The sequence below is a fragment of the Mustela lutreola genome, chromosome 6, assembly GCF_030435805.1.
Source record: "Mustela lutreola isolate mMusLut2 chromosome 6, mMusLut2.pri, whole genome shotgun sequence".
Taxonomy (NCBI): domain Eukaryota; kingdom Metazoa; phylum Chordata; class Mammalia; order Carnivora; family Mustelidae; genus Mustela; species Mustela lutreola.
In genome coordinates this window covers 89,291,665-89,305,057 of record NC_081295.1, presented here as the reverse complement: position 1 = coordinate 89,305,057, position 13,393 = coordinate 89,291,665, and the positions used below count along the sequence as shown (strand labels likewise).

Genomic DNA, 13,393 nt, shown 5'->3' with positions numbered 1-13,393 from the left:
CCCTTTCTAGGAACTACACTCTGAATAGGGAAAGAGAGCAGGGCCAGAGCCAGCCAGCCAGAGGTAGAGGATGGATAGTTCTATCTGCAGGAGTCTGGAGGTCAAAGGATTGGTTCCTGTAGTTGGATTATCCTAGGGAGGCTTTGTGGAGGAGGAGATTGGATCTGAGTCCAAGGATGAATAAAGAAATGGGGCAGGGGCACCTGGGTGTGGCTCATTCAGTTAAGCATCTGACTTTGGCTCAGGTCACGGTCTCAGGGTTCTGGGATCGAGCCCTACATCGGGCACCCTGCTCAGCAAGGAGTCTGTCTGTCAAATAAATAAATATTTAAATCAAATCTTTAAAAAGTTAAGAAGGAAACAGAGCAGAGAGATTAATAGGCTAACCAGTGGAGGAAGAGGGAATGAAGAGATGGGGAGGGCAGTGAGAGGTCTTGCCATGTTTTCAGAGGTCTGTAGAGAAGAAGATTCTGTTTCCTCTGCCTCATATCATTGTCTAACTGGAGTTTTCCCTGCTGCCTTACATACCTCTTGTTTTTTGTTTTTTGTTTTAAATATTTATTTATTTATTTGACAGAGAGAGAGATCACAAGTAGGCAGAGAGGCAGGCAGAGAGAGAGAGGAGGAAGCAGGCTCCCTGCTGAGCAGAGAGCCTGATGCGAGACTCGATCCCAGGACCCTGAGATCATGACCTGAGCCGAAGGCAGTGGCTTAACCCACTGAGCCACCCAGGCGCCCTTACATACCTCTTGTTGAAGGCCACTTTTCTTGGAAGTGACCATGGTTATTTCAGATTGGATGAGCTTTTGGTGTTTTTCTTAAGTACTATTGTACTTAATATTGGGGTAAAGACAAGGTGAATTTCTTTCTTTTGCTTCTTCTTTTGTTTTTAAGATTTTATTTACTTGACAGAGAGAGCACAAGCAGGAGGAGTGGCAGGCGGAGGGAGAGGGAGAAGCAGACTCCCCACAGATCAGGGGGAGCCCAGTGTGGGATTCAGATCCCAAGACCCTGGGATCATGACCTGAGCCCAAAGCAGTCACTTAACCTACTGAGCCACCCAGGGGCCCTCAGGTGAATTTCCATAGACAAAAGTTGCAAGAATTGTGAGGGTCATTTCATCCCAGTGAAAGTGTTTGGTCATGAATGACAAAAATAAGGCAGTCTGAAGTGCAAGAACCAGGCCAAGGAGTGCTTGTAGCAGAGAAGTAAGTGACAAAGAAAGAACAGATTGTTAAATCAGTGCCATGGGAACTCTGGGTGATAATCTGGGAAAAGTAAGGTTAGAGCCCCACTTAATATGATACAATGAATAAAGGTAGGTAACAATGTATACATTGAAAAAAAACCAACACCCAAGTTTATGTACTCCTGAAAATGCAGATTTTGGGGCCTCATGACAGACTTGAAGAATGAAAAGCCCTGAAGTAGGGATCAGAAAATTGCATTTTCAACAAGTTTCCTAGATGATAAAAAACATTCATCTATAAATATTTCCCACATTTTCTTGTAGCGCTTTTATAAATTTTAAGGTGGACAAGGCATGATTCAAAGGCAGAAGTCATTGCAGAAAATATCAGTAGATAAGGCTATGTAAAATAAAAAACTTTAATTTGTCAATAAGAAGAAATCTCCCATTGGGGTGCCTGGGTGGCTCAGTGGGTTAAGGCCTCTGTCTTCAGCTCAGGTCATGATCCCGGGGTCCTGAGATGGTCCCGCATCGGGCTCTCTGCTCAGCGACGAGCCTGCTTCCCCCCTCTTTGTCCCTGCCTGCCTCTCTGCCTACTTGTGATCTCTGTCTGTCAAATAAATAAATAAAATCTTAAAAAAAAAAATTACAAAATATATGACAAAGAAAAATATGAAAAGGGGCTAATATCCTTCAAATGTAACAAGTGCTTATAAATCAATAAGAAAAAAATCAATATAAAAGAATGGGCAGGGGGCGCCTGGGTGGCTCAGTGGGTTAAGCCGCTGCCTTCGGCTCAGGTCATGATCTCAGAGTCCTGGGATCGAGTCCCGCATCGGGCTCTCTGCTCGGCAGAGAGCCTGCTTCCCTCTCTCTCTCTCTGGCTGCCTCTCTGTCTACTTGTGATTTCTCTCTGTCAAATTAATAAATAAAATCTTTAAAAAAAAAAAAAAAAGAATGGGCAAAGGAGGGACACCTGGGTGGCTCAGTTGGTTGAGCAGCTGCCTTCTGCTCAGGTCGTGATCTCGGCATCCTGGGATTGAGTCCTGCATAGAGCTCCTTGCTTGGCAGGAATCCTGCTTCTCCCTTTGCCTCTGCCTGCCACTCTGTCTGCCTGTGCTTGCTCTCTCTCTGACAAATAAATAAATAAAATCTTAAAAAAAAAAAAAAAGAATGGGCAAAGGACATAAATAGGTAATTCATTTACATAAGACATGTAAATGTCTAATAGCTTGTCAAAGTATTATTACTAATATTCCACTTTTCATCTGTAGTTTTCTCTCTATAAAATGTGGCGTGTATATATATATATATAAAGATTATTCAGCCATGAAAAAAGAAAAAAATTTTGCCATTTATGACAACATTGACAGACCCTGAGGACATTATATTAAGTGAAATAAGTCAGACAAGGAAAGACCAGTACTATATGATGTCACTTGTGCGTGGAATCTGAGGAAACTAAACTCAGGTACAGAAAACAGATTGTTGCTTGTCAGAGGCAGGGGGTGGGGAAGTGTGGCAGGTAGGGGAAATGGTGAAGGTGGTCAAAAGATTTTATTTATTTATTTGAGGGAGAGAGATCACAGGTAGGCAGAGAGGCAGGCAGAGAGAGAGGAGGAAGCAGGTTCCCCGCTGAGCAGAGAGCCTGAGGTGGGGCTCAATTCCAGGACCCTGAGATCATGACCTGAGCTGAAGGCAGAGTCTTCTCTGAGCCACCCAGGCACCCCAAAAGGTACAAATTTTTAGTTATAATGTAGAAAAGTTCTGGAAATACAATGCACAACATGGTGATTATAGTTACTGTATTGTATATTTGAAGTTCGCTAAGAGAGTAGATCTTAAAAGTTCTCATCAGAAGAGGAGAAACTAGTTGAAGTGATAGTTGTTAACTGATTGGGGTAGTCGTTTTGCAACATATACATACATCAAATCATGTTGTGTAACTTAAACTACTACAATTTAGGTATATGTCATTATAGCTCAAGAAGTCTGGAAAATTAAAAAAAAAAGTCTGGAAAATGTTTAAGATATGAAATAATGATGATTTATTTTCTCATCAAAGATAACGGTTTTCTGATCTCAGCACTCCTACTCAATAATTCTGGAAGTAAAGAAACACCTTGCTTCAGGACAGATCTAGTTTTTGGTTCTGTGTTTCAAAAGCTACATTTTTTTTTAGATTTTATTAATTTATTTGACAGAGGGAGAGAGAGAGCGCGCGCGCACAAGCACAGGTAGGGGAAGCAGCAGGCAGAGGGAGAATGAGAAGCAGGCTCCCCGCTGAGCAAAGAGCCCCAAGGGGACCCTGGGATTATGATTTGAGCTGAAGGCAGATGCTTAATGGACTGAGCCCCCCAGAAGCCCCCCAAAGCTACATTTTTTAGTCCTCCTGTACCCTAAAAGCCTCTTACATTTCCACATCTTTGCCTCCCCAGAACTTCATACCCAATCTTTTTTTTTTTTTTTTTTTTTTTTTTTTAAAGATTTTATTTATTTATTTGACAGAGATCACAAGTAGGCAGAGAGGCAGGCAGAGAGAGAGAGAGGGAAGCAGGCTCCCTGCTGAGCAGAGAGCCCGATGTGGGGCTCGATCCCAGGACCCTGAGATCATGACCTGAGCCGAAGGCAGCGGCTTAACCCACTGAGCCACCCAGGCGCCCCAATACCCAATCTTTATAATTTTAAATTTAGTGTTCTTTTTTCATAAAGAGTGCATTGCAATGATTAGCTAAAGAAATGCATGCTTGTATTTTTTTTTTTTAAGATTTTATTTATTTATTTATTTATTTGACAGACAAAGATCACAAGTAGGCAGAGAGGCAGGTAGGGAGAGAGAGGAAGGGAAGCAGGCTCCCTGCCAAGCAGAGAGCCTGATGCGGGACTCCATCCCAGGACCCCGGGATCATGACCTAAGCTGAAAGCAGAGGTTTAACCCACTGAGCCACCCAGGCGCCCCACATGTTTATATTTTTGAAGACAAGGGAAGGAAAGGACTCACAGGATCAGGCAAAGTGCATGGCACACATACATGTTGATACAGGTGCTCTTGAATTAAAAATACATATGATTACTGTTACAGTATTTGCTATTTTCATCTCTCCAATTGGTAGTGTTTTTTTTTCTTTCCAGTTTTGTTTGTTCATTAGATTAGTTCAGCTTTTTTTTTTTTTTAAAGATTGTAGTTATATATTTGACAGAGAACACAAACAGAGGGAGCAGCAGGTGGAGGGAGAGGGAGAAGCAGGCTCCCCAAGGAGCCGAGAGCCCAGAGTGATCCCAGGACCCTGGGGATCATGACCTGAGCCAAAGGCAGACACTTAACCAACTGAGCCACCCAGGCGCTCCTCTGTTCAGATTCTTATCAGGGAAATTTGGTAATAAGAACTGTATCAAAAGCCTTAGAATGTTTCATAACCCTACATTGAGAAATTCCACTTTTAGAAATTAATTCACTTTAGAAATAATCATGAATGTGCACAATGATATGACAAAAATATTTTACAGTATTGTTTCTCATAGTGAAGAAGTAGAAACAACTTAAATTTCCAGCAGTACTGCTTTTGGAAAATATATTTTGATATATTCACCAAAGGCATACTACATAGCCATTAAAATGTGGACTATTTAATGATATGGGAAACGTATTAACAGTATTATTTTTTTAGTGAAAAAGCTTATGAAACAACTTGCAATCTTATTCCTAAAAATGTTTATTCGTTTAAAAATAAAATGTATATTCGTAGAACAATTTTAGAAAGATAAACATTGACACTTTAAAGGGTTTTCTCTGGATGGTGAAATTGTAGGTGGTTATTTCCCTTTTTTTGTGGCTTATACATATTGTCTTAAGTTTTCTATACTGTAAGTGAGTATTCCTATGATATGAAAATGACACTAAAAGAACAGAGACGCAAGGCTGGTTCAGTCAGAAGGGCATGCGGCTCTAGATCTTCGGGTCATGAGTTTGAGCCCCATGTTGGGAACAGAGATTACTTAAAAAAACAAAACAACAACAACAACAAAACTTAAAAAAAATTCATTGAGAAAATGCTTAGCGTAAAACTTGCCTTTTTCCTAACTCATTTCTCTAACAACTCACTTAGTGGCTCCTTCCTGGGGAGGATCCCATGGGAGGCAGGGATCTCCTCAGGCCTTCTCCCATTTGGAGCCTTCCAGGAAGCCTATGGTCTGGCCCTTTGTCACATAGAATCCGGCTTTGGGGAAACTGCGAAGTAACCCAGACTGTGGGAAGTAGAAGAAATGGAGCTGGGAGATTTTACAGAGCTAGAGCCAGGAGTTCTCTTCACAGAGGATCTACTTTCTCCGCCCATGTTTTCCTCAAACAGCAACTAAGGCTTGTCCAAGGCCACCCAGCCGACTGAATGACAAGGTGAGGCCTTGAATCCATGGCCTTTCCGCCCTGTTCTATCACTGTAATATGCAGATTTAGACCCATCCTTCTCATACTTAGGTGTGCCCAGGGAGCCCAAGAGATCTTGTTGAAATGCAGATTTGGACCCAGCAGGTCCGAGGTGGGCCATTTCTCAGCAGCTCTCGGGCCATGCCAATTTTGCCCGGCTGGGGATTGCAGTTCTCGTGGCCGTGGTGCAGAGCATGGATTCTGGAGCCAGACTTCAGCTTCCCAGTCCTAGCTGGGCCACAGACTCTATGATTGTGACCCTCACTGTACTGCTGTTTCGTCATCTGCGAAATGAGTCTCATACCTGACTCGTAGAGCGCGAGTGAGTATTTAGTAAGTGTAGCGACACGTTAAGTGCTTAGACCGGTGTGCATGAAGAAGTGGCTAGTTTATTATCATTCTCAGAGCCTTTGGTGGGGGGCGGTTGGTGAAGCAGGGTTTGACGAATGAATGAATAACCTTTAGAAAAAAGCTCTTTCCTGGGCGGCTCGAGTTGGAGAAGCCAAAGGGGAGGGCTGGTCGGTGAGGAAGAGGCCCACCTCCAAGGAGCTTCTTTCCACCGGGTGGTCAGAAGGGCCGGGAGCGCCCGGAAGCCGGCCTGCCCGCGCCCCGCCGACCAATGCGGCCGCCCGGGGGGAGGGGGCGGCCAGCCAGCCCTTTCCGTCCTGGGCTCCGGCGGCCCCGCCCCTTGTGCGTTGCGGCGCTCGAGCATTCCACCGTTGCTACATCGTCGCGAGGGGCGGGGCGCCTGTCAGGCAAGCGGCGCGCGCGCCGGCGCGGGCGGGCTGGGGCTCGGCCGCGCAGTGCCAGCGCCAGCACCAGACCCGCGCCCCGCGCTCTCCCGACCGCCGCCTGCGTTCTGGCTCCCGAGTCCGAGCTCCCGCCCGCCCGTGCGCCGCCCGAATATGGAGCTGCTGTGCTGCGAGGGCACCCGGCACGCGCCCCGGGCTGGGCCGGACCCGCGACTTCTCGGGGACCAGCGTGTCCTGCAGAGCTTGCTCCGCCTGGAGGAGCGCTACGTGCCCCGCGCCTCCTACTTCCAGTGTGTGCAGAGGGAGATCAAGCCGCACATGCGGAAGATGCTGGCGTACTGGATGCTGGAGGTATGGCCCGGAAGGGTCTCCCCTCCCCCGCCGCCCGGCTCCGGACATCCTCGGGCCGACTTGTTGGGACATCCTGGTCCCAACAACGATCGGCAAGATGCTTTGGTGGCCCAGATCCCCGGGGCCTGGCTTTTCACTCGGGTACCCTAGCGGGCCGACTGCCTCCGTGGTGTCCCTTTCCCTTCCCCAGCCCTAACTCTGACGGCCGGTCGTTTGGCACCCTCACTAACCCTCTCTTCGGGCCGGGAAAGCGGGACCAGGGCAACCCTCTCCCCTTCGGCTTCTCTCGGCGTCTCCTGCTTCCCTCCCCCGCCCGGATTTCTCGGGAGAGCGCGCCTGGAAAACCCTGGGCTTGGCCGCCCCCGCCCCAGAGCCGGTTCCTGTGTCTGTCGCGGGGTTCTGGCGGGGCAGACGGTGGGGGTGGCGCGCGTTGTTCCGGCAGTCAGGGAAATGAAAAGTGCGGGAGGCAGCGGCTGGAGTCTCCTCCCTTCCCTTTGGGTGTGTGCAGTGGGTGGTGGTAATGGGGGGTAAGGTCCCAGTGATCTTGGCTACCATGGGTGACTCTTCCGTTTCCCCAACCCCCTTCTCGCCATGGGGGAGGGCAGTCTGAGTTTGGAATCTTTCTTAAGGAAGGGAGCCTCTGGCGTAACCCCCCAGCCCCCAGGGGATGGGGCGAGGAGGCAGGCAACTCAGAGGAAGTGGGGGGCGTCACCTCGGGGAAGGCGCATCCTCCTCGGTATGTTAGTCCTTGTCACCGAAGGTACACTTATCCCCCCCCCCCATTTTTTTGCTTCCCATTCCACTTCCCTTCGACGCCACCCGCCCCCATCCTTCAGTCCCGCAGCTTTTCCCAGGCCCCCGCCCCAGAAGTGACTGTGCGCCCTCCCCTAGGTCTGTGAGGAGCAGCGCTGTGAGGAGGAAGTCTTCCCCCTGGCCATGAACTACCTGGATCGCTACCTGTCCTGCGTCCCCACCCGAAAGGCGCAGTTGCAGCTCCTGGGTGCGGTCTGCATGCTGCTGGCCTCCAAGCTGCGCGAGACTACGCCCCTGACCATCGAAAAACTGTGCATCTACACCGACCACTCCGTCTCTCCCCGCCAGCTGCGGGTGCGTGCCTACAAATCCCCACCCCCGACACAGTACCGCCTCACTTAGCAGGAAAAGAAAACCCCGGAGACCTCAGAGGCTTTCTGCCCTTGGGTAGGGCAGCGGGCAGCTTATCTTGGGGGTCAAAAGATGGGGCACCGCGGTGGGACCGTCAGTGTAGCCCCAGCCCAGGCTCGAGCTGCCGGCACCAGTCGGATCCCCTTCTCCTGACCTCCAGGGGGTGCCATTCCTTCCTGGTCTTTCCCCCAGATAGCAACAAGTCAAACTGCATGTCTCCACTCACTAGTACTTTGCCTCTGGGTTTACACAGCAACCGTGAGTTATTTATTGGCAGCAAAAGGACATGCCTGCACCCCGCCCCCCTCCACCACTGGAGTGGGGGGAGTGGAATGTGCTTTATGTGAGGGAAGGGGCTGCCTTGATTGTCTTTGTCCCACTGTGGACTTTGTGATTGAAAAGCTTCCCAGAGCTGATTATGGTCAGGCCCTGATTGCTTTCAGGAAGGGCTGAGGAGTTGTCATCCCACCTTGCTTCCTTCCTTTTATATCCCAGAAGAGCCAGCTCTTTCCTTGTCCTCATTCTGAGGAGCTTAAGCTGCTGCTTTCGACCCAGTGGAGTCACCTCTCCCTTTCCCCCTCAGCCAGAGGCCGGAGCTGAGCTGCAGCTGCTTCCCATGTGATAATGCTGCCCCCTCCCCGGGCCCACCCTCTCCGCCCTGAAGTCTTTCATAACCCTGTGGGGAGCTGCTGTCACTCCTGTGGTTTGGGAAGTGGCTCCCTTGGCCTCTTGCTGGGAACTTGGGCTGGGCTCTTCCCCAGGCAGGGCAGGAGAGTCAAGGCTCTCCTTCCCCCATTGAGCCAGGAGAGGAGGATGGGTGAGCTGGCACCTTCCTCCACCTTGCTCTACGGCCAGCCAAGTCTTCTCCTGACCCTGAGAGGAGTCTCTGGGCCCCATGTCCCAGGGAGGAGGGCAGCCTGGAGGCTGCTGTGATTGGCTGGCTGGGAGGCCAGGGTACTGGGGCCCTGACTGCTGCTTGTCGAGGAACGGGATTCCTCTTCCTGCCAAGTCGCTCTCGGAGATGGGAGTAGGAGGCCGGAGTTGGGAATCTGGGAGGCCTCACAGCTCTTTTGTGATGAATCTGGTAGTTTTTGGCAAGTCTGGAGGTGGAGCCGGTTTCCAGGGCTGGCGAGCCAGATGTTTTTGGAGGGGTTTGGGCAGGAGGGTAGAAGAGGACTTCCTTTTTGTGAAAAGATTGGCAAGGGGTGTGTTCCTTTATGTGAGGGGAGTTTTCCAGAATAGGCCACAAGGACTCTTCTCTACTCCTGCTGCCTGAGCTGGGGGAGGAGTGTACAGATGCCTTCCTAGAAGGTCAGAGTTGGAAGGGACTGCAGAAAGAACTCCAGTCAGTCCAAATCCTTGCGCAGCAGAGAGGCTCAGTTGAGGCCCAGAGAAGGAGGGGGAAGACTGCACTGAAGCAGATGAGGAAGGTCAGAGTCTTCTGGCTAGCCCAGGGGGCCTCAGAGCTTCCAGATGTGGAAGCTGCCAACCACTGCCACTAATTGCTCCCAGGGCTGTTTTGTCCACCAAGTGAGGGCGGAGATTTTCAGGAATTGCCCCGATCCAGGGTGGGGTGGCTGGCTTCTCTCACATGGGATTCCCTGCCTCCCCACAGGGAGGGCCTCACCCCTTCTAGATGGTTCCTTAGAGGCTAGGTGCTTTCTATCATTTCTGAGTTAGAAGTTGGAGCACTGGGACTAGCATGAGTAGAATGCTGGCTTCTCAGCCCAACTTTGGCTCTGGGCCAGGCTTTTTCTACAGGGCCCTGTGAGAGGCTTGGGGCTGATTTGGGAGGATGACACTAAGGTGGGGGCCAGGAACGAGACAGCTGTGACAGGGGACCTGGAAGAGATTGGGTGGGGTTGCCATTTCTGCCTCAGTAAGGAGCCAAACCCATGAGTTCCTTCCTGAGATAAAACAATGAAGAAATCTTCATGTGTGCAACTCAGAAATGGGGCCAGGACTAGGAACCCCAGATGAGTGGATTCGGGTGGGGCGCCCAGCCTCTCCGCCAGGACCTAGCAGTGGTATGTAGGTGAGGGCAGGCAAGGATAGGGGTTTTGGTCCCTCAGGGATCATCTGGACCTATCCTGTTGGGTTTGGCCTCCCCTTGGCTTCTGAGGCTTAAATGGCACTAGCCACTGTGGTTCCAGGGAAAAGGGGGTGCAGTGGGGTGCTACGTCTCAGACCCACCCCTAGTGTCCCACCAGCGGGATGTGGGTTGGGTTGGGCAACCTCCCCTTTGAGGAACCTCAGGGTTGGTTCAGTGGCTCTGTCACAGGAGGCGTGGCCTCATGTTCATTCTGGTGTCTTCAAAAGGTGTGGACTTGGCTGCGATGCAGAACTGGAGGAGAGGCTAGTGGTGGTCTTCCCTTTCATAAATCCTTGGGATTTCGGAGAGTCTGTTTCATTCCAGAGGAGGTTCAAAGTTATGATGCTGCTGGTGGTATTCGCTGGTGCTTCGCTTCTTTCAGCCCTGGCTGGGGGAAGTGTCCAGAACCCTGCATGAGGTCAGGAGAGGACCTGTATTATTGGCCCCCTTGAAAGATAACCAAACAGGATCGAAAGAAACAATTTATATCGACCATGTAGTTCTGGTACTTGGTAAGTGAGCAGCAGGTGCCCAAAGCCAACTCCCCCAGGACTTGCCATTCTGTAGCACCAGTGTGTAAACCCAGAAGCAGAACTGGGGTCTTGACCTTCAAGTCTGATGGGTTTCCTTCCCTGGCAGACTTCTGCTTTACTCCCTCTCCTTCCCTCCTCAGCCACTGACTCCACCCTCTTTCCAACCTCCAGGACTGGGAGGTGCTGGTCCTGGGGAAACTGAAGTGGGACCTGGCTGCTGTGATTGCCCATGATTTCCTGGCCCTGATTCTGCACCGGCTTTCTCTCCCCCACGACCGACAAGCCTTGGTCAAAAAACATGCCCAGACCTTTTTGGCCCTCTGTGCTACAGGTAAGAGTCCTGTACACATTCTTTTTTTGCCAAATGAGGAAAATCCGAAGACTGGGAAGGGTGGCATGTAACTGGGTTGTGGTGTATACTCCTCTCAAAATTTGTGATTATCCTATCCTTTCTGAGGTGGGGGCCCCAGAGAAGGCAGCAGAACATAATCAGAGCGGTATGGGATTTGAGAGACACTCCCCCCCCCCCCCCCCCCCCCCCATGTAGGTGGCTTAGAAGTGACTTGCTCAAGGTCTCAGTGATGAAGCTGGGAGCAGAACGAAGGTCTTCTTGGCCCTCGTGTTTTTTTCCACACCAGGAAGAGAAGTCATTCACTCCCCAGTCCCTGGTCAGGCTCACTAACCAACCACCCTGGACCAGATGGTAGTGTGGGAGTTTGCTGTCCAGCCTGGCGCTCTCAAGAGAGGCCCATTCCAGCTCCATTCACGCTGCCTGGCGCTTTTCTGAGCCACAGGAAGTCATCACCAAGCCTTTGCCTCATGCTTCCCTCTCCCTCTTTCCAAGATTACACATTCGCCATGTACCCGCCATCCATGATTGCCACGGGCAGCATTGGGGCTGCAGTGCAAGGCCTGGGTGCGTGTTCCACGTCTGGGGATGAGCTTACGGAGCTGCTGGCAGGGATCACAGGCACCGAGGTGGTGAGTAGGGGGCCAAGGCCTGCAGCCAGGGGGCAGTTCCTGATGCAGCACTATTCTCTGGGCCTCCAGCAGAGGGAGGTGTGCATCCCTAACCCAGTCCCCCTCCTGGTTTCAGGTGCCCCACCCTTGGGGCTTCTGTGGCCTTTTATCTCCTGCCTCGGTCTGGGGAAGAGCAGGCACCCTTGGGTGGGTTGAAGGGCACTGTCCCTGGGTGCCCTTTTCCTGCCAAATAGTGTGCAGGAGTGGGGGTGGAGGATCTGCTGTCACACGCAGGGCTGCTCTCACACCCCCTTGCCACATCCTCTTGCCAGTTTCTTAGAACTGAAGGCTGATTCCTGGGGCTGGGCTGTGGCCTAACCTCCCCAGACTTCCCTGTGTGCTGGAAGATGTCCTTCCCCCACACCTGCCGCCAAATGCTGTGGGCTGTGGGAAGTGGACCCTTAGTCCCCAAAGAGACAACCTTCTGCCATCGTACCCAGCAGTCACAGCTCACTGTTGCCCTGTTTGCAGGACTGCCTACGGGCCTGTCAGGAACAGATCGAAGCTGCGCTCAGGGAGAGCCTCCGAGAAGCCGCCCAGACCTCGCCCAGTCCAGCACCCAAAGCCCACAGGGGCTCCAGTAGCCAGGGGCCCAGCCAGACCAGCACTCCGACAGATGTCACAGCTATCCACCTGTAGCCCTGGAGAGGCCCCCTCCAGTGGCCATGGGCAGCAGAAGAGGGGACACTGCCACCCCCCCTCCCTGCCTGCAGGAACGAACCGCGCTACATCCGAAGCACGAGGGGGCTACTTCCTATTCGCCCCTTGCAAAGCCTAAGGGGTCAGCCCCTACCTATCTCTGCAGTGTGCACTAAGGGTCCTGGCCAGCCATGTGTGTCGGTGGCTGGCTGGGCTCCTCCTTTTCTCTGCATTTGACCAGCTCTGCCCCTTCCCTGATCCTAGCTGGTGGTGGGCCAGGCTGGTTGGAATGAAATTGAAGTAGGTAAAATACACGTACCAACATTTCTTTTTGAGGCGCCCCTATCTCTGGGCCTCTCACGTTCTCAGATGCCCACATGCCCCCAGTGCCTTGTAAAGGTGTTGCACCTTCCAGAGTTCTTTCTGGAGAAGTCTCAGATATTCTGGTAGACGTGTGTGAGGGGAAACAGTCTGGACAGCTCCTCTTGACACACTTTGGAGGCCCCTGCATGATCCATGCCCACAGCTGCTCCCACAGGGCTGGCCCAGGCCTCTGTCAGAGGGGCGGGACCAACCAAGCCCTCCTTGGTTTCCGCTTTGCTTTCTGCTCAGCTTCTCCTGTGTGATTGAGGGGGGTCAATGCTGAAGGAAGAGGTGGTTTTAATTTATTGTTTTGAGGATGGCTGTAAGAGGGTGTGGTGGGGCCCATCTACCCCACAGGTAGCAGTAACCCTGGTGGTTGCTGCAGCCCTCCCTTCTGCTACTGGAGGATCTTTGTGGCCGAGGAGCTGCTATAGCCTGGGGTGGGGCCATGCCCTCCTCTCCCTCTGGCCCTCTGCCCCATCCTCTGGGGGTGAGGGATGGAGCAGGAATAAACTGGAGGTGACAGCCCCCCTCTGGAGAGGGAGGCAAGCCCTGTTGACACAGGTCTTTCTTAAGGCCACAAGGTCCAGGCTGGTGGCCCAGGACCATCACGCTACCTTAATAAAGATTCTGGAATAGACCTGGCTTTGGCTTCTTGGGTTGGATGGTGGCATGGGCAAAAGCTGTTTTTAGAGGGCAGGATGTAAAAAGCAGGGCAGAAGTCAAGGGTCATGACGCAGGGGTCATCACAAAGCCAATTTGTGAAGGGCCAGAGTATTTTAGGCTCTGGGCCATTTGGTTTTTGCCCCAGATACAGTCAGTTCTGCATTACAATGGGATGTATGCATTCCTAAAACTCATGGCACC

At 51.5% G+C, this 13,393-nt stretch overlaps 1 protein-coding gene across 3 annotated transcripts in view; it reads left to right on the top strand.

Annotated features, from left to right (window-relative positions):
* CCND3 (cyclin D3) overlaps positions 1-13,166 on the top strand; it is a 95,742-nt gene extending 82,576 nt beyond the window's left edge. The window contains exons 1-5 of one of the 3 annotated variants that reach the window (XM_059177949.1): positions 6,385-6,715; positions 7,607-7,822; positions 10,676-10,835; positions 11,349-11,485; positions 11,996-13,166. In XM_059177949.1, coding sequence (XP_059033932.1) covers positions 6,518-6,715; positions 7,607-7,822; positions 10,676-10,835; positions 11,349-11,485; positions 11,996-12,163 — 879 coding nt within the window. In that variant the 5' untranslated portion in view covers positions 6,385-6,517 and the 3' untranslated portion in view covers positions 12,164-13,166. Of the gene's footprint in view, positions 1-6,384; positions 6,716-7,606; positions 7,823-10,675; positions 10,836-11,348; positions 11,486-11,995 lie in introns of those variants that run through there. The other 2 variants (XM_059177952.1, XM_059177953.1) reach the window with 2 other exon arrangements.
* The last annotated feature ends 227 nt before the right edge of the window (positions 13,167-13,393 follow it).